The sequence below is a fragment of the Pituophis catenifer genome, unplaced genomic scaffold (assembly GCF_029215685.1).
Source record: "Pituophis catenifer annectens isolate HBS135680 unplaced genomic scaffold, rPitCat1.0.hap2 SCAF_2, whole genome shotgun sequence".
NCBI lineage: Eukaryota > Metazoa > Chordata > Lepidosauria > Squamata > Colubridae > Pituophis > Pituophis catenifer.
Window position 1 is genome coordinate 288,883,572 of NW_027256882.1, and position 21,429 is coordinate 288,905,000.

The 21,429-nt window shown below is 45.0% G+C and overlaps 1 protein-coding gene across 1 annotated transcript in view; it reads left to right on the plus strand.

Moving 5' to 3' along the window:
• SETBP1 (SET binding protein 1) overlaps positions 1–21,429 on the plus strand; it is a 306,578-nt gene that overhangs the window by 175,191 nt on the left and 109,958 nt on the right. The window contains exon 2 of the mRNA XM_070938969.1: positions 11,776–15,208. Coding sequence (XP_070795070.1) covers positions 11,776–15,208 — 3,433 coding nt within the window. The remainder of the gene's footprint in view (positions 1–11,775; positions 15,209–21,429) is intronic.

Consider the following 21,429-nt stretch of genomic DNA (forward strand, 5'->3'; position numbering starts at 1 on the left):
GGCTTAAAAGACCAGCAACGGCTCTTGGGCTTTTTGTCGGAAAACAACGTTGATAGATTTGTTTCTTGTCTTGCTGCATTTATTTTTTGTCCCCGTCTTCTGCTTCTGAACTTTTGCCAAGAAAAGACTTTGGCAGGTTGCCTAATTAGACCAAGGTTGGTGATAAGGCTGAAGAATTGTGTTATGAAGAATTTGTTTGGAATTAGTTTGGACTACGCTGAGAATGAGTTAATTCTCAGCTGTTCTAATAAAGTCTGTTTGTTTCGAACTGATTGTGTCTGATAATACCTACTTGGGCTTGGGTCACAACAGGTGGTGACATTGTCCCCCAACTGACATTACGCAAGCCAGATGACTCCCGTGGGGAGGGTAGGATCAAGAGTTTGGGGATTTTATTTTATTTTACAAGTGGTCCTCGACTTACAAAGTTTAGCGACCATTCAAAGTTACAGCACAGGAAAAAATGCGACTTACAACCGTTTTTCACACTCACGACCGTTGTAAGCATCCCCATGGCCATGTAAACGCAATTCTTGGCAACTGACTCACATTTATGACGGTTGCAGTGTCCCGGGGTCATGTGATCCCCTTTTGGGGGGGCGACCTTCAGGGAAGGAACCTTTGTATGTGACCTTCGGACATACAAAGTCAATGGGGAAAAGAGATTCACTTAACAGCTTGGTTACTACCTTAACCACTGTAGCAAGAAAGGTCGTAAAATGGGGCAAAACTCATTGAAACAACTGTCTCGTTTAGCAACAGAAATTTCAGACTCAATTGCGGCCGTAAGTCGAGGACTACCTGTATTTTATTTTAGTTGTGTTACATTACGTTACGCTATGTTGTTATTACCTCATTTACTATTTTTATTGTATTTATTATCATTTTACTTTATTTTACTTTATTATTTTATTTTATTATTATTTTATTTATGTTATATTATTTTATTTTACTTAATTTATTATTTCATTTGATTTATGTTATGTTACCTTATTTTATTTATTATTATTTTGCTTTATTTTATTTTATTTATGTTATGTTGTATTATTTTACATTACTTTATTATTTTATTTTATTTTATTCATTTTACTTTATTTATTTTACTTTATTTTATTATTTTATTCATGTTATATTATTTTACTTTACTTTATTATTTTATTTGATTTATGTTACTTTGTATTATTTTACTTTACTTTATTATTTTATTTTATTTATTTTACTTTATTTATTTTACTTTATTATTTTATTTTATTATTATTTTATTTGTTATATTATATTATTTTACTTTACTTTTCTTTTCTTTTATTATTTTATTTTATTATTTTATTTTATGTATATTATTATAATTATTTCAGCTAAGGAGAGGCTCGTTGTGCCGTATGGTACTTTAGGTCCGATTTTTTCTCTCCCAGCTGCTGGAAAACCAGACAGCTGAACTGTGTTGTGTTTGGGACACATAACATTTAAAAGGATTTGTTATGTCAGCGGTGATGAGCCCTTTGTGAGAAGTGACAGGGGGATTTCATTGTTCTCCGCTTTCCCAGACTTTCTCTGGAAGGACTGGGGGGCCTCCGACGTAGCTTGGTTGTTGATGAAGCAGCCATTCATACAGATGGACAGAGTGGGGGGTGGGAGATGGGGAAGGCAGGCAGGCAGATGGAAAGAGAGCTGGCCAGCCCCACGGGGGGGGGGGAAGGGGGAAGCTTATGGGATAGTTTGGGGAGAAAAAAAGGGGGCTTGACAAAAAATTAAACGGAACAGCTGGGAACTAAAGAAGGACCACTACAAACTGATCCATGCTTCGAAAAACTATCGTGCATGGAAGTTGGTTTGCACTTCGTGGTGTCCAAAGCACCAGAAGGCAAGACAAGAAACAAGGGATGGAAACTTATCCAGGAGGGAAGCAACCTGGAATTAAAGAGAAACTTCCGAAGAGTGAGGACACTTTCATTTCAACCGTAATAACACAAGGGTTATCCATAGATTCAAACTCAATGTAATTCGCTCTAATCTTGATGGTAGGAAATGTGACTTCTGCAATAGAGTAGTAAATGTCCTGATCCTGTTGTTAGTCTCGCTAATCCCCATACCTTTTACCTTAAACCCGTAGTGGTGAATTTACGGCACACGTGCCACAGGTGGTACGCAGAGCCATATTGGTGGGCACGCGAGCGTTGCCCTAGCTCAGCTCCAGCACACATGTGCGTGCTGGCCAGCTGATTTTTGGGTCTTCTGGGCCCAGTGGAAGTCGGCAAAGTCCGGAGGGCCTCTGGGGAGGTGGGGAAGGCTGTTTTTGCCCTCCCCAGGTTCCTAGAAAGCCTCTGGAGCCTGGGGAGGGCAAAAAAACAGGCCTACCGGGCCATCACATGCCAAAAGCGGGGGGGAACATGGGGTCATGCACGCATGCGTGGGAGGGGGAGGACGCATAAAATTATGAGTGTGGGCCCGGATGCGCGTGACCACCTCGCACTCCCCCAGCTTTTAGCACGCGATGGCAAAAAGGTTAGCCATCACTGCCTTAAACTATCTACCGTGGACCTTTCATGTTTCTTAAGAGGTCCCTAAGGGGGCATGCATAAGTGCGCTAGTGTGCCTACCGTCCCTGTCCTACTGTCCCTGTTTATATGTGCTCATTCTATGTGTTTATGGCTATGTTTGCTTATTTATTTCCTTTTATATGTGTCCATGTCTATGTCTATACTTTTGCTTGTTTCCTTGTACTTGTTGACTAAACAAACAAACAAACAAACAAACAAACAAACAAACAAACAAAGAACCAGTGGAACAGATTGCCACTAGAAGTTGTGGGTGTTTCATCCCTGGAGGTTTTTAAGAAGAGATTGGCCAACCATTTAAGGGAAATCGTGTAGGGCATGGATGTCAAACTCAATTTCATTGTGGGCCACATCAGGGTTGTGTTTGACCTTGGGGGGGGGAGGCGTGGCCAGCTGAATATCACTTGTGTTGCGGGGGGGGCACCCGGTTCTGTGGGTGTGGTGTGGCTTGGTGGCCGTGGCTTGGTGGGCATGGCAGGGGAAGGATACTGCAAAATCTCCATTCCCACCCCACTCAAGGGGCGGTTACTGCAAAATCCCTATTCCACCCCACTATGGGGCCAGCCAGAGGTGGCATTTGCAGGTTCTCCGAACTACTCAAAATGTCCGCTACCGGTTCTCCAAACTACTCAAAATTTCCGCTACCAGTTCTCTGGAACCTGTCCAGAACCTGCTGGATTTCACCCCTACCCACGGGCCAGATCCGGTCCCCGGGCCTTGAGTTTGACACCCCTGGTGTAGGTTCTCCTACTTGATCAGTGGGTTAGACTAGAAGACCTCCAAGGTCCCTTCCAATTCTGTTATTCTATTGTGTTATATTTGCTATTCTGAAACATATGATTTCTCCAAAGAATTCTCAGAGATGCTTGTTCCAAATGGCAACAAAACGTTCTTGGTGGGTTTTTTTTTTTCCCTTGAAAACATTTCGCTTCTCGTCCAAGAAGCTTCTTCGGTTCTGACTGAAAGGTGGGGAATGGAACTGCTGAAGAAGCTCCTTGGATGACAAGTGAAACATTTTCAAGGGGGGGGGAACACCCCCCCCCCCAAGAATGTACAATTAACTTTTTTTGTTAGGAAAAATGATACTTAAGGAAGAATGGGACAGCTAGAATAAATTTGCATAAGTGGGTCAGAATCCTATGCTTTTAAAGATCATCTATTCAGAAAAACATTTTGACATTTTAAGGGGCAAAATAATAGTGTTCTGGACAATACAGCCCTTAAAACTGGTTCAGGTAGTCCTCAATTTATGACCTGCTCGTTTAACAACGGTCGGCAATTTACCAGTATATCACCCTTGAAATTAAGGCTTGCAAAACATTTTCACACAGTCACAATTTCCAACATTTTTTGCTGGTTTTCAGCGGTTTTTGTCAGTTTCCAGCCAAAAAAACCCAAAAAAAAACCACACCACCCATTTGGGAGTGTGTCATTTGTTCAATGACCAAGTCATTTGCTTAACAACTGCAATAATTCACTTATTAACTGCCATAAAAACATTAGAAAAATCTGAACTGGTTACATGGTATCTGGATTTATGACCGCAATGACTTTTGATAGAAATTTCAATCCCAATTGTTGTGTAAATTGAGGACTAGCTGTACAATAATTAACCTAGGCAAAATATAATAGAGTGATTTCCTTTCCTTTCCTTTCCTTTCCTTTCCTTTCCTTTCCTTTCCTTTCCTTTCCCTTCCTTCCTTCCTTTCCCTCCCCTCCCCTCCCCTCTCCCCTCCTTTCCTTTCCTTTCCTCTTCTTTTATCTGCCTTGCTTTGTCTTGCCTTACCCGTTTTTTATCTTTCTTCCCTTTCCTTTCCCCTTCTTTTATCTTCTCCTTTCCTTTGCTTTCCTCTTCCTTTCATTTTCTTTTATCTTCTTTCCTTTCCCTTCCCGTCCCTTCCCTTCCCTTTCCCCTTCTTTTATCTTCCTTTCCTTTCCTTTTTTATCTTCCTTTCTTTCCCTCCCCTCCCCTCTCACCTCCTTTCCTTTCCTCTTCTTTTATCTCCCTTGCCTTGCCTTTCCCCTTCTTTTATCCTTCTTCCCTTTCCTTTCCCCTTCTTTTATCTTCTCCTTTCCTCTTCCTTTCCTTTTCTTTTATCTTCTTTCCTTTCCCTTCCCGTCCCTTCCCGTTCCTTCCCTTTCCCCTTCTTTTATCTTCCTTTCCTTTCCTTTCCTATCTTCCTTTCTTTCCTTTCCCTTCCCTCCCCTCTCACCTCCTATCCTTTCCTCTTCTTTTATCTCCCTTGCCTTGTCTTGCCTTACCCCTTCTTTTATCTTCTTTCATCTTCCTTTCCTTTTCTTTTATCTTCTTTCTTTTCCTTTCCTGACCCTTTCCCCTTCTTTTATCTTCCTTTCCTTTCCTCTTCTTTCCTCTTCCCTTCCCTTTCCTCTCCTCTCCTCTTCTTTTATCTTCTTTCCCTTCCCTTCCCTTCCCTTTATTTTATTTTATTATTTTATGGTTTTCCTCCTCCCCTTCTTCTGAGATTCAGGATGATTAGACTAAGAAGGTGACAGACACAGTGCTGCTGCAGTCGGTTTAAAATCACAGCAGAGGGCAATTAACAACATGGAAGGCCAGCTGCTTATCTGGCCAGATAAAGCTTCTTAATAGGGAATTCCACTCCAAGAATTGTTTCTGCAGATGCAGGGCTTCATACTTCAAAGTGTGTGTTTGTGTGTGTGTGTGTGTGTGTGTGTGTGTGTGTGTGTGTGTGTGTGTGTGTGTTTCTGAAGTGTTCATCCCAGATTGCTGAAAAAGCTTTTCGGCCAGCAACCTGAGCCGTGCCTTTCCTTAAAAAAAAGGGGGGGGGATTTTGGATTTATTCCGGGGGGTGGAGGGGTGTTACGTACAAGTTAGAATCCGATTTCCCATTTAAAACACGAAAAAGCAAAAACCTTTGCACAAAATCAGGTTTTTATGCTTTTTAGCTTCCGCTCTTGATCTCAGGGCCTGCGGGTACCTCAGAGTTATCTTGAGGTAAAATGGACGGCCAATAAAGTTGACCAATAAATAAAATAAACCCTTCCAGCCCTTCCATCCTATGATTCCTAAAATAGATACCTTCCATTCAGTTGTATGTTGAATCGATTTGTTAAGCTGCCCATCACAATATCCCTCTATTTTTTCCCCCTTTTCTGTTTCTTTCTATATACCCCCAAAATAAGACATCCCCTGATAATAAGCCCAATCGGGCGTTTGAGCCCATGGCAATAAGGCCAAGTGCTTATTTCAGGGTTCAAAAAAATATAAGACAGGGTCTTATTTTCAGGGAAACACGGTATATTTTTTTTTAAAAAAATAACTTCGTAAAGTTGCCTTTTTCAAACCAAACCAACCCCCCCCCCCCAAAAAAAGCTACAGCTGTCTTGACCGAGGAATTAGCTGGCACCTTTTTTTAACCTTGTTTGTTTTTATAGCCATCTCTTCCATTAACACTCTCTTCCTTCCCTCAAATTCACCTAGCAGGGCAAAAAGAAATAATAATAATCCCAAATATTTAAAGCAAGGGATTCATGGAAAGACCGAGATGATTATTTAGATTATCAACTTTAATTTTGGCTGATGTCCTTTGTGTCCTTTTGAGGAAACAAATAGGAGTTGCCGCTAAGGAAATCTAACCTTTTGATTTACTATTCATCATCAAAGCTATTGCAATTCTTAAAAATGTGCTACCAAAATCCACTACAGGCAGTCCTCAGCAGTTCATTTAGTGACCATTCTAAGTGCTATTGATTTTGCTATTTTAGCGGCTTGTGTATTATATTAGATGGATAGAAATTAAATTTTGTCTGTCTGTCTATATTTATCTAGAGTATCTATCCATCCATCCATCTATCTTTTATCTCTCTATCATCTATCTATCTATCCATCTATCTATCTATCATCTATCATGTGAAGCGGTATTGAGTCTAAGTGCTATTGCTATCTAGACATTTCTATCATCTATGTCTGTCTGTCTGTCTATCTATCTATCTATCTATCTATCTATCTATCTATCTATCTATCCTATCTTCTTAACCTCCCATCTCTCTCACAGAAGGTCTCAAAAGTACTCAAACAACTGCTAGCAGGAATGGAAGTTGAAAGCTTAAGATGAAACAAAAAGAATCAGAACACTACAATTTTCTTTTCTCTCGATCAGCAAATATGTTAATAAGATTTGGAGTTGCACCAGTAGTTAACCATTGTACGGATGTAATAAAAACTTGCATAGTTAAGAAAATTCTGGAATTACTGTTTGTTTCTTCCCAAAACAGAACCCTTAGCATGGAAGGGAGGTGAGAAAGTACTCAGTGCCTCTGGAATTGCTTAATTATTAACCCCTAGAGAAACAGATAATATTTTTCACCTCACATGAACCTACAGTCCATGTTTTCCATTTCTTTTACTTTCAAAGCCTCTTGTATAGCAGGTTGATTTCCTTAAAGTGTGTGTGTGTGTGTGTGTGTGTGTGTGTGTGTGTGTGTATGTATGTATGTATGTATGTATGTATGTATGCATGCATGCATGCAGTGGTGGGATTCAAGTAATTTAACAACCAGTTCTCTGCCCTAATGACTTCTTCCAACAACCAGTTTGCCAAACTGCTCAGAAAGTTAACAACCGGTTCTCCCAAATTGGTGCGAACCGGCTGAATCCTACCACTGTATGTAAGTATGTATATATGTGTAGATAAATAGATTGATTGATTTGAGTTCTGTGAGTTTCAGGATTACAAGTTCTAGTCCTGCCTTAACCATGAAAGCCATCTGGGTGACCATAGACCAGTTATTCTCTCTCAGCCCAACCCACCTCACAGAGTTGCTAGTTGTGGGGAAAATAAGAGGAGGGGAGGGTGTTGAATACCTTCGCCATCTTGACTTATTTGTGAAAATAATAAAGGCAGGATATAAATCAATAATCATTGGAAAGGACCCCAATGTTGAGAAAGATGGAAGGCAAAATTTAATTTTTAATTTAATTTAATTTAATTTAATTTCCAATTTATATACCGCCCTTCTCCCTGAGGACTCAGGGCGGTGTACAGCCAAGATAAAAAACATAGAATACAAATATTAAAACATTTAAAATATATATAAATTTTGGCCTGAAGTTAAGAATCACAAACTAATTAAAAGAATTTAAAAATTTGTTCTAAGCCAACCCGGCTTGCTGAAAAAGATAGGTTTTCAGGGAACGACGGAAGGCAGTGAGGTCATGGATTCTTCTTATCTCCGGCGGCAACTGATTCCAGAGGGTGGGAGCCCCCACAGAGAAGGCCCTCCCCCTGGGGGCCACCAGCCTACATTGTTTGGCTGATGGCACCCTGAGGAGGCCCTCTCTGTGGGAGCGCACGGGTCGATGGGAGGTCATCGGTAGCAGCAGGCGGTCTCGGAGATAGCTAGGCCCTATGCCATGGAGCGCTTTAAAGGTGATAACCAACACCTTGAAGCGCACCCGGAAGACCACCGGGAGCCAGTGCAGCTCGCGCAGGAGCGGTGTTACATGGGAGCGCCATGTTGCTCCCATCACTACCCGCGCTGCTGCATTCTGGACCAGCTGGAGCCTCCGGGTGCTCTTCAAGGGGAGCCCCATGTAGAGAGCGTTGCAGTAGTCAAGGCGAGAGGTGACGAGGGCATGAGTGACTGTGCACAAGGAATCCCGATCAAGAAAGGGCCGCAACTGGCGAATCAGGCGAACCTGATAAAAGGTCCCCCTGGTAACAGCCGTTAGATGTTCCTCCAAAGACAGCTGCCTATCCAGGAGGACTCCCAGATTGCGAGCCCTTTCAGTGGGGGCCAAAGACTCGCCCCCAATAGTCAGCGATGGAGTCAACTGACTATATCGGGATGCCGGGAGCCACAGCCACTCAGTCTTGGAAGGGTTGAGCCTGAGCCTGTTCCTCCCCATCCAGATCCGCACAGCCTCCAGGCACTGGGACATCACTTCAAGGGCATCGTTGGGGTGGCCTGGGGTGGAGATGTACAGCTGGGTGTCATCAGCGTACTGGTGGTATCTCACCCCAAAGCCACGGATGATCTCGCCCAGCGGCTTCACATAAATGTTGAACAGAAGGGGCGAGAGGACCGATCCCTGCGGCACTCCACAGATGAGAGGCCTCGAGGTCGACCTCTGCCCCCCTGCCAACACAAACTGCGACCGGTCGGAGAGAAAGGAGGAGAACCACCGCAACACAGTGCCTCCCACCCCCAACTCTTCCAGCCGGTGCAGCATGATAACCATGGTCGATGGTATCAAAAGCCGCTGAGAGATCTAATAGGACCAGAACAGAGGAATAACCCCTGTCCCGAGCCCTCCAGAGATCATCGACCAACGCGACCAATGCCGTTTCCGTGCTGTGCCCAGACCTGAAACCCGACTGGAACGGATCTAGATAGGATGTTTCCTCCAGGAATTGCGGAAACTGTTGCGCGACCACACTCTCAACAACCTTCGCAATGAAGCGAAGGTTGGAAACAGGACGATAGTTGGCCAATATTGCTGGATCCAGGGACGGCTTCTTGAGGAGAGGCCTCACCACCGCCTCTTTCAGGGCAGCGGGGAAGTGACCCTCACTCAACGAAGCATTAATGACGCCCTGGAGCCAGCCTCGTGTAACCTCCCGGGAAGCCAGTACCAACCAGGAGGGACACGGGTCCAGTAAACATGTGGCCGCACTAAGTCTCCCCAAAATCCTGTCCACATCATCGGGAGTCACAACATCAAACTCTTCCCAGATAACATTCTCAAGACTGTTCCTCGTCACCCTGCCCTGATCTACCCAGTCAAAGTCCAGATCCCCCCGGATCTGAGCGATTTTGTCATACAGGTATTGTCCGAAATCCTCCGCCCTGCCTTCTAAGGGATCCTCCCGCACTCCCTGATGGAGCAGGGCGCGGGTCACCCTAAACAGGGCGGCCGGACGATTTCCTGATGACGCAATAGAGGCGGAAAAGTAGTTAGACTTTGCCGTCTTTATCGCCACTAGGTAGGCCTTAATATGCGACCTTACCAGTGTTCGATCAGATTCAGCGAGACTGGCCCTCCAACTGCTCTCCAGGCATCTTTTCCGGCGCTTCATTTCCCTCAGCTCCTCAGTAAACCAAGGAGCCGCACGGGATCGGCATCGGGTCAGAGGCCGCAAAGGCACAACTCGGTCCAAGGCCCCACCAGCCGCCCGATCCCAGGCGGCTACCAGGTCCTCGGCCGAGTCATGTGCTAGATCCTCAGGAAATGGCCCAAGCTCCGTCTGGAACCTATCAGGATCCATCAGGCACCTGGGGCGGATCCATCTAATTGGGTCCGCCTCCCTGCGGCGAGAGGTCACGGTTCGAAGATCTAGGAGAAGGAGTGAGTGGTCAGTCCATGACAAGGCTTCCATGTCTATATCCCCTATAACAAGGCCACTCAACCACTGGCCAGAGACAAAAATCAAATCCAGAGTGTGACCTCCCCTGTGAGTAGGGCCATGAACTAACTGGGTCAGGTCCATGGCCGTCATGGAAGCCATGAACTCCCGAGCCACCTCGGACGTTTCACCAACGGATGGCAAGTTGAAATCACCCATGACTAAAAGCCTGGGTGTATCTACTGCCACCGTGGCTATCACGTCGAGTAGCTCAGGTAGGGCTGTTGCCACGCGGCAGGGAGCCAGGTACGTAAGCAACAAGCCCATCTGAACCCCACGGCCCCACCTCACAAGGAGGGACTCACATCCGGCTATCTGAGGCACAGTGGTCTCCCTCGGACCCAGATCCTCGTTAATAATAACCGCCACCCCCCCCGCCCCTCCCCTGGGCCCTCGGCTGATGGAGAAGGGACAGCAGAGGATGAGAGGGTCAGAGAGTGTCATTATTACATAAATTCCATGAGACAGTGGAGGTCAGGAGGGCCTGGTGTGTTGTGGGCCGTGGTGTGGCGAAGACTTGGACACGCGTCTATGGAGATTCAGTCATCCAAGTCATGGCTGTCCCAAAGGTACTTTTTTCAAAGGCAACTGTACCTTTGGGACAAGACTTAGACACGGCTTAACAATTGGACAACAAATAAATGAATAAATGAATGAAATTACTAATAGCAGCATCAATGTAAACAAATTGTTGTTGGGGTGGTGATAGCATTCACTGAAAAGAAAAAGAGATAGATAGATAGATAGATAGATAGATAGATAGATAGATAGATAGATAGATAGATACTGTACTTTTCAGAGTATAAGATGCACTCCCCCCCCCCAAAAAAAGAGGGTGGAAATGTTGGTGCATCTTATACAGCCATTTTTTGCCTCCTGAAACCCTGCCCCGTGCGTCCTGTTTTTCCAAAAACAGGCCTGTTTTTCACAAAATTGGGATGCCCAGAGGTTTTGGGGGGCCTGCAAAGTGCTCCTGGGGGCCAGGGAGGGCAAAAACCAGATGCGTGGAGGCCAAACACTTTTTTTTTCTTGTTTTCCTCTTTGAAATCTTGGTGTGTCTCATACTCCGGTGCCTCTAATAATCCAAAAAATACAGTAGATAGAGAGAGACAGAGACGGAGAGTATTGTGGTCCGCCAGCAGCCTGCGGAGCTGGCAGCGGAGGCGGAAGCGATGAGGCTGAGGAAGAACATAGACCAGTCCTGGAGGCTGGGGAAGGCCCGGATGAGGGCTCTGCATCAGAAGCAGAGATGGGGCCAGGACCATCGGGGAGTGAGGTGTGGACTCCAGAGCCTCCAGAGACTGATAGGAATGAGGTAGAGGAACAGGAGGAGCCTGTTCCTAATGCACGCATGAGAAGAGCTGCCAGAAGGCAAGAGCAGCTCAAGCAAAGAGGACAACTCGGGAGTAGGGCCAAGAGATGATTGGCCACTCCCATAAGGCTTAAAACAGACCAGCAACGGCGTTTGGGCTTTGCCGGAAAACAACATTGGTAGCTTCGTCTTCTTCTTCATCTACGTCTTGTATTTATTTTTGTATCTGTGACATCTGAACATTTGCCAAGAAAGGTCTTTGGCAATTTGCCTAATTGGACTAAGGTTTGCGATAGGACTGAGGAATTTGTGTTGGGAGGAATTTGCTTTAATTTAGTTGAATGATGCTGGGAATGAAGTAATTCTCAGCTGTTCGAATAAAGTTTGTTTTTCACTGACTGATTTTCCTACTACTTACTTGGGCCTGGGTCACAACAGAGAGATACATAGATAGATATAGATATTTTGAGGATAGAAAGGCTTAACCTTCTTTCTCTTTTCTTGTCTCCCTTCTTACCAGGGTTATGACAGGCTGCAGAAACATTCCGTGGTTCACTACGATCCAGAGCTACCCCAGGATTTCACCAGTGACACCTTAAAATCACGGCACCAGCAAAGAAATAGCAACCAACATCATCTCGACTGGTCGTTGACTTCTGAGTCTGGATCAACTTCTCAAACTTGCTTCGTTGCTCCGGAGTCAAACCGAGAAGCCACTAATCCCCCTAAGGTCTCAGGGTCAGAGGCTGGACTGTCGTTCAGCAAATCCCAAGTGAAGAAGGCAAATTCCAGCAGCGCCTGGGCTCAGCTGACCAGCGGCGGTAATAACAAAGACCTTCCCTCTTGCACTGCAACCCCGGGTTCAAACTCTCATGGATTAGCATCCCAGTCTAACAATCTGGTTGACTGCGGTGGATTTTTGAGTCAAGACGGAGGGGGACAAGCAGACCCCCTTGATCAAACCAGCACCAGCTCCAAGAAAAAGTCCAGTAAGAAAGACTTAATCAACCAGACTGCCCCAAATACAGACCTAGAATGGATGAAGAACACTCAGAAGTCATTGGAAGCCCAACCCAACATCCACATGGATGGCAAAAAGGAACCCAGCGCAACCAAGCCACCATCGCCCCGACAAAGCCCAAACTCTGCCAATCTTTCTGAAAACGATTCGAGCCACGTGCGAATCACTATCCCGATCAAAGGTCCAATAGGGGAGCCACCTGGTCACAAAAGGAAGAAAAGACAGTCAACCAAAGTTGCTCCCGAGAAGACGGAGAAATCTCCATTTTCTGGGCAACATGTAAGCAGTGATGTAGCCAGCCGGAGTAGCAACCAAACAGACTTGTGTAAGAAAGATCCCCGGGTCACAAAGCCAGGGAAAGCTCCTGAAATTGAATCTCCATCCGTGGTACCCATGGAAAAAACCGAGATGACCAATAAATCGCCCTCAAGCAATGCGACCAGGCTCAGAAAGGCCACAACCGTCACATCCGTTTCAGTGACAAATGATATCCCTGCCCTCAGCAAGCATTCAGAGATTCAGCACCCCAAATTTTCAGCCAAACGAAGGTGGACTTGTAGCAAACCTAAAAGCATGTTCCGGGAACCTTCTCTGGGTCCATCTGAGAAGCTGATGATAGAGCCTCCGTCCGCTTATCCCATAACACCATCTAGCCCTCTCTATACCAACACAGACAGTCTGACAGTGATAACCCCCATCAAGAAGAAGAGGGGCCGACCCAAGAAACAACCTTTGCTCACCGTCGAGACCATCCATGAGGGAACTTCCACCAGCCCTGTCAGCCCAATCAGTCGGGAGTTCCCGGGTACAAAAAAAAGAAAGAGGAGGCGAAACTTGGTGACCCTGGCTCAGATGCCTTCAGGAGAAGAACACGCGGCTGGCGAGTTGAAATTTCACAAAAAGGTGGGCAAACTCGGCGTCCTGGATAAGAAGACCATCAAGACGATCAACAAAATGAAGACCCTCAAGAGGAAGAACCTCTTGAGTCAGATCTTATCGTGTTCCAGTAATATATCTTTGAAAGCCAAAACCCAGCCACCGGCCACCTCGGGGGCTCCAACGATCGACGCAAGGTTAGGAAAGCAAATCAATGTGAGCAAACGAGGGACGATCTACATAGGCAAGAAGAGGGGAAGGAAGCCAAGATCTGAGTTGCAGTCTCCACAGGAAGACCCTAAGGCGGTCGTCAAACATTTGAGGCCTGTATCTAGCCAGCCCGATCACCCAGCCGTGCCTTCAACCTTGCAGTCTCTCGTGACCTCCTCACCAGCAACGGTTCACCCGCTGTCCATGCAGCTAGCGGGCTCTCACGACAACCTTAGCCCTGCCAGGACCGACACCAATTTTTCAGAGTTAAAGACGATGCCAAATCTACAACCCATCAGCGCGCTCCCCACCAAAACTCCGAAAGGAATCCACAGCGGGACTTGGAAGTTGTCCCCACCCAGGCTCATGGCCAATTCTCCTTCCCACCTGTGTGACATTGGTTCTCTGAAGGAAATCACGCTGTCTCCTCTGAGCGAGTCCCACAGCGAAGAAACCATCCCGAGCGACAGCGGAATTGGTACGGACAACAATAGCACCGCAGATCAAGCCGAGAAGACTTCAGAATCACGCCGAAGATACTCCTTCGATTTCTGTAGTCTGGACAACCCAGAAGCCGTCCAGTCAGACACCAGCAGTAAGAACAGGCACAGCCACAGGCCGAAGCATCTCATGGTGGACAATTTTCTCTCCCATGAGTCCATGAAGAAGCCAAAGCACAAGAGGAAGCGGAAAAACTTACAGAATAGAGATGACCTCCAGTTCCTGGCTGACCTGGAGGAGCTGATCAGTAAGTTCCAAGTCTTCAGAATTTCTCATCGAAGCTACACGTTCTATCACGAGAATCCGTACCCCAGCATTTTCAGGATCAATTTTGATCCCTACTATCCTGTGCCATATATCCAGTACGACCCATTGCTGTATCTTCGCAGGACCTCTGACATGAAGTCTAAGAAAAAGCGCGGTCGGCCTGCCAAAACCAATGACACCATGACGAAGGTGCCTTTCTTACAAGGGTTTGGTTACCCTATTCCCAGCGGGAGTTACTATGCACCCTACGGAATGCCTTACACATCAATGCCTATGATGAACCTGGGCTACTACAGTCAGTACCCGGCCCCATTGTACTTGTCTCACACCCTGGGCACGGCGTCTCCTTTCATGAGGCCTACGGTGCCCCCTCCACAGTTCCATCCAAGTTCTCACATGAAGATGCCCAACACTGCCAAGCATAAAGCCAAGCACGGCGTCCACTTGCAGACGCCTGTAGGGATGGGCCTGGGAGATGTCCATTCCTCGTTGACCTCCGCCAAGGTGTCGGGGACCAGCTTATCCAGTGGCCGACTTCACAAAAGGAAACACAAACATAAGCACAAGCACAAGGAGGAGCGGATATTGGGGGCTCACGATGACCTCAGCAGCCTCTTTGCAAGCAAGTCTCCCGGCTTCTCCAGCCATTCGGTGGGGGAGAGGTTAAATGTCTCCGAGAAGGACCTCTCCTTGTTGACCGAGAAAGGCAAACACAAGGACAAACAGAAGCACCAGCACTGCGAAGCTGGACACAAGGGGTCCAAGAGTAGCTTCGAGGTGGACACCCTCTCTACGTTGTCGCTCTCCGACACTCAGCAGTGGGTCAAGGATAAGAACAGCTCAAGCAGCGATGACCCCTGCCTGAAGAAGTACGCCGGGAACACGGAGAGCAGTACGAGAGCCGATGTGATGGATGTCTTTGGCGAGATGAATTCTGCCAGTGACAAGCGAGATGGGGACTCCAGCGGAGGAAAGAGAAGGAGCTTTGACGGATTTGGGACCTACAGGGAGAAGGACTTTCAGACGTTCAGAGCAAGTAGGAAGGACAGGAACTCGTACGATTCCTCAACTGTTTCAGGTAAGAGATTTCCTTCAGCAATGAGCTGTCTCCCCCATCCCATCTCTTTCTAGGCACACAAATGACTATTTCATGTTGTTTAACTGTATTTACCCTGTTTCCCCAAAAATAAGACCTAACCGGGGGGGGGGGGAATCCTACCATGATTTTTCAGGATGCTCGTAACATAAACCATACCTCCAAAATAAACCCCAGTTAAGATTGTCAGCCAGATGGGTGCATTTAGTACCGTATTTCCCCCAAAATAAGACCTAACCAGAAAATAAACCCTAATGTGTCTTTCGGAGCAAAAAATAATATAAGACCTTATTTTCAGGGAAACACGGTATATCTGATCTATTGTCTATAATCAAGCAGACATTATCTATCCTAAGTCTTGGCTGAAGGCAGGATTCCATTGACCATCTTCGACAAGAGAACCATACAAAGATGGTCCGAAGGCCAAGGAGAGCTCATATATCCCCTGGCTGCAAGGTCATATTGTGAGGATATTCTTAAACTGCTGTCTGGTTGAACTTCTTTCCGTTTAGTTTTTGACTTGTCGGTCCTGATTCTGGGGCAATAGAGAAATAAGTCCATCTCTTTTCAATGTGGCAATTCTTCAGATGTTCCAAGTGTGCTATTATCTCTCACTTGTCCGTTTGTGCTAAGGAATTTTGACCACGAAGAATTGTGTGTCTGTGTTTTGCATTATAAATACAAAGATTGCATTTATAAATGCAGGTAGTCCTCAACTTACAACCGCAATTGAGCCCACAGTTTCCGTTGCTAAGTGAGACAGTTGTTAAATTTTAATTTTTTTTCCCCGTTGGACGAATTTCCTTGCTACAGATGTTAAGTGAACCGCTGCGGTTGTTCAGTTAGTAACACGGTTGTTAAGTGGGAACCTGGCTTTCCCCAATGACTTGGCTTGTCCGAAGGTCACAAAAGAGGATCATGTGACCCCAGAACACTGCAACTGTCATAAATATGAGTCAGTTGCCAAGATCTGAATTTTTTGATCACGTGACCATGGAGACGCTTGCAAACATTTTAAGTGTGACATTTAAGTCATAAGTCACATTTCTCCTTGCTAAATTCCATTTTTTTTTCAGTTCACGGCTCTAATCTAGAACTTTTTACATTTTCTCTTTTCCATCTAAAATCTCTTCCACCCCTTCTTGTTTTGTGTCACCTGAAGACTTAATAAGGCTCCCCTTAATTCCATCATCAAAATTGTGGATAAAACTGTTGAATCGCATAAGGCCCAGAGTACAGCTTCACTTTGTGTCAATTGACTCAATCCAAGCTGAGATGGAGTCGTTAACCAGGACACTTTGAATGCAGTCACTCAGCCGACTTAGGAGCTGATCTAGCAGTATCAGCTAACCCATAGTTTACCGTTTCATGAAGAATATCCTGAGACACTCTTGTCAAAGATTGCAGTGTTTATAAAGGTCAGTAGAATTTCTCAAATCATCCAGGTCATGGTTGCCTCAAAAGGCATTTAGAGTTTCTTGGGTTTTTATTTTCCTCTCTCTTTGAAAATGTTTCCACTTCTCATCTAAAAAGCTTCTTCAGTTCAGAACTGAATGAATAACAGAGTTGGAAGGGACCTTGGAGGTCTTCTAGTCCAACCCTCTGCTCAAGCAGAAAATCCTATATTATTTCAGACAAATGGCTGTCCAGTCTCTTCTTAAGAGCCTCCAGTGATGGAGCACCCACAACTTCTGGAGGCAAGTTGTTCCACTGATTAATTGTTCTAATTGTTAGAAAATTTCTCCTTAGTTCTACCAGGTTGGTTCTCTCTTTGAGTAGTTTCCATCCATTGCTTTTTGTCCTGTCTTCAGATGCTTTGGAGAATTAAGAAAGAGGTAAAGGTAAAGGTTCCCCTCACACATATGTGCTAGTCGTTCCCGACTCTAGAAGAGCCAGCGCTGTCGGAAGACGTCTCTGTGGTCATGTGACTGGCATGATTAAACGCCAAAGGCGCACGGAACGCTATTACCTTCCCACCAAAGGTGGTCCCTATTTTTCTACTTGCATTTTTGACGTGCTTTCGAACTGCTAGGTTGGCAGAAGCTGGGACAAGTAACGGGAGCTCACCCCATTTTGCAGCACTAGGGATTCGAACCGCTGAACTGCCGACCTTTCAATCCACAAGCTCAGGGTCTTAGCCACTTATGCCTAATAGGTTCTCTTCTTTGTGGCAACTCCTTGGATATTGGAACACTGCTGTCATATCACCCCTTCTTTTCATTAAACTAGACAACTCACAATTTAATTAATTATCAATGAAGATGAGGTTAGTTTGTCATGGTTTGATTGTCACAAATCCTAGGTTGCAGTGGTGAAATCCAATTTTTTTTTTACTACTGGTTCTGTGGGCGTGGTGTGGCTTGGTGGGCGTGGCTTGGTGGGCATAGCAGGAGAAGGATACTGCAAAATCCCCATTCCCTCCCCATTCCTGAGGGAAGGATATTGCAAAATCTCCATCCCCACCCCACTCTGAGGCCAGCCAGAGGTGGTATTTGCCGGTTCTCCAAACTGCTCAAAATTTCTGCTACCGGTTCTTCAGAACCTGTCAGAACCTGCTGGATTTCACCTCTGCTAGTTTGGTTGCCTATCCAGATGTTCATAAAGATGCAGTTAGGTCATCTCTTCAAAGATGTTGCCCGGTATATAGATCAAGCTGAAAAGTCCCTAATTTCTCTTCCTTTTTGAAGGTGAGATGATAATTGGCCTCCTAGAAGTTCTCAAAGACTACCAAAAATGATCTTATGGTGGTTCCATTCACCAGATACTTCAGTAACCTGGGGTGTAGTCCTTGAATTCAACTAAATAAGCTCTCTCTTGTCCTCTCTTTGTCTAACTTAAGCTTCCCTTTTTCCCCAGAGGGATAAAACCATGATCTTCCAGCCTTCTTCCATTTCTCTTCTGAGGGAAGACAGATGCAAAATCGGAATTAAGAAGATCTGCCTTTTCGTTCTGCCCACTTTTTCTTCCGATGGAACTGTACTTTCTTTGACTTGTCTCTTATTCCTCATCTACACAAAGAATCTTTTATCCTGGGGGTGGAGGTAGCTATTTTTGGTATCTTTCACAAGTCTTCGACTTATTCTGAGTTTCAGCTCTCCTGACAGGTTTTCTCTCATTTCTAGAGACTTATCTACTCTTCTCCTTTGTTTTAAGCTTCTTCCTTTCTTTTCTCTTCAGCATTAAGAGAGTTCTGCATATATATCCCCATGGACCTCTTTTGAATTGTCACATTTCCCACACCCCTTCTTGTAGGTATTAATTGCAATTGTGCTTTCAGTATCTCATTTCATAGAATTGCATATCCTTCCTAAGTCCTTGTCTCCTTCAGCATTTTAAGCCACTGAATCTCAACCACCTTCCCTCACAGTTCATCAAGACCTGTTCTTCTGAAGACCAGAATAGACCTCTGTCTCCTCTCGGTTCCTCCTCTTCCAGATATCACAGATGTTCCAAGCATCTTCACCTTCTTCCAAAAGATCAAATACTGTATTTTTCGGACTATAAAACGCTCCGGACTATAAAACGCACCTACCTTTTTTGGGGGAGGGAAACAAGAAAAAAAAAAATCTGCCTCTGCCTCCCAGCAATTTGCCTCCTTGCAGCAAACAGCCCGTTTCAATTTCAGCTTCAGCACAGACTGATTAGCACAAGCAGCTGATTGTCGGTTGGATCGGCCTCCCGAAGATCAGCTGTTTCAGGCTGCAGGGATTGCCATAGCCTATTCCCGCCTCCGCGTGCCTGGTGGGTGGGTGGGGCTACATTCGGTGTATAAGACGCACCCAAATTTTCATCCTCTTTTATGGGGGGAAAAAGTGTGTCTTATACTCTGAAAAATACATTACCTTCAGTTCTTCTACCAATTCTTCTCTGTTCTTCTTCTTGAGCCATATTCATCATCGGACATTGGCGATCCTATGTTTATCAACAGCCGCACAAAAAAGTGCTGCTGAGTTTTGTCCAAACCAGTCCCTTAGATTTTGAAGTCGTGATCTTCTTCTTCTGCCTGGACCTCGTTTGCCTTCAATCTTTCCCTGGAGGATTAAGTGAAGGATGCCGTATTTTTCCAGGTGTCGCATCACATGTCCAAAATATTCTAACTTTTACTTTTTTATGGTTTTGACAATTTCCCTTGGATTTCCCAGGCGGCTTATCACCTCCACATTTCTGATTTTGTCAACCCAGTTTATACGTAACAGCTGTAAATCCACATTTCAAATGCTTGTAGTATCTTCAAGTGGCTTTCTGTCAGAGACCAACTCTCCACTCCTTAGAGCAGGATAAAAAAGATATAACATCTTCTCTGTTAGTGAGAATTAAGTTCAAGTTTGGAGATGTCCATGTTTTTTCTCTCACCCTTCGGACAAATGAAAGTGTCAGCAAGAGAGGATAATGTTCAGATGTTCAGATTAACAGAGTTGGAAGGGACCTTGTAGGTCATCTAGTCCAACCCCCCACTCAAGCAGGAGACCCTACACCATTTCTGACAAATGGCAGTCCTATCTTTTCTTGAAAGTCTCAAGTGATGAAGCTCCCACCACTTCCAAAGGCAACTTCTGTTCCATGGGTTGATGGTTCTCACTGTCAGAAACTTCCTCCTCATTTCCAGGTTGAATCTCTCCTTGGTCAGTTTCCATCCATGATTCCTTGTCTGGCCTTCAGGTGCCTTGGAAAATAGCTTGACCCCCTTCTTCTCTGTGGCATTTGCTGGACTTTTCTTCTGACTCTTGACAGAGTTAGATTCCCAGCAGATGGTCAAGAACATAGCCTCCCCCCACAGTCCCTTCGAAACAAGATGGGGTGCAAATCGATTTAATTAATAAATAAAAGAAATTTTTTAAAAAACCACTGAAATCCTCCATTATCCCTATGATATGGCCTTTTTTGAAGGGATGATCATTTCATGCAGAAAGAATTCATTTGCATCTTCAGCCTACCCAGATGGTCTTATGTTCTCTCACATCATATGTGTCTTCTTAAATTAGGATCTCTAGTTCTTCAGGGGGTTTTTTCCCCTCCCCATATTTGTGCATTGATGAGCATTCTGAGGATGTGAGTACCCCCTACTGGCATTTTGGTTGTAGTGTCCTATGAAAATTTGAGCCCCCCCCATCTTGGCCTGTTGATTTCCCCCCCCCCCCCTTGTGTTCTGCATCTATAGTTCTGGAGTTTTGCCACCCTTCCTTCTCCTGTTGTGGTTTAATACCATCCTGGTGACTCAACCTCTGTCAAACACTTCCTTCCATTTTTTTTTTAAGGTGTATCCCATTTCTTCCGAAGATACCTTCATGCAGATAGCATTAATCATTGTGGTAGAACCCAATCTTTCTTGGAGATATCGCCTTGCGTCATCGTTTCTTGATCTCTGCTTTCCGTAAAGGGGGAAGAATTGAGAAAAGATTAGCTTTGCTTCCAATTTCTTCACTTTCCTGACTATGGTGTCATAGTCGCCACATATTTCCCCCCCCCCCAAGGTCTCCCATGACGAGGTCGTTCATCCCCATTTGGATGAAAAAGACAAGATGGTTGGAGAAGATCTCCGTTACCATTTCTCGGATCACTACACAACTCCTGTCATTTACACACAGCCATTCTCTTGCGCAGATGTCCATGATCCCAGCTGTTTTAAGCCAATTCTGTTGCTGGAACAGTAGCTTAAAGGAGGAGAATAGCTAGTGATCTTTAAGGGTTTAATGTGTTGGATTATTATTATTATTATTTTTGGTTGGTCTAACAAACTACCTCGTTCAAAGTGGAGAAGCTTAAGAGCGGCTAAGTATGATTGAGTAATATGGTTTGTGGTAGGAAGGCTCATGGGATAGCAAATATCTAGTGGTTTTCTCCAGTCTTAAGCTCCTAGACTTGCCCAACATGAAAAGGCATGTTAATCAATCCACCACAGACCAGCCCCCCGAAGTCTTATGGTGGAAAAATGGGAGCATTAGATCACCGCAGAAGTCTCCCGATACACTGTGGTCACAACTAAATATCTTAGATTTAGTTGCATGTAATTTGTAATCATTGCCTCAGCGGAACTTGGTGGTAAGAAGGTATAAAAGTAAGGAGAAACATGGAAAAAAAATTAATCAACGGAATAGCTTGTCTCCTGGAATTGTGGGGGCTCCATCACTGGAAGTTTTCAACAATAAAACATAGAATGGACAACCGTTTGACCGGGATAATATATGGTCTCCTGCCTTGAGCAG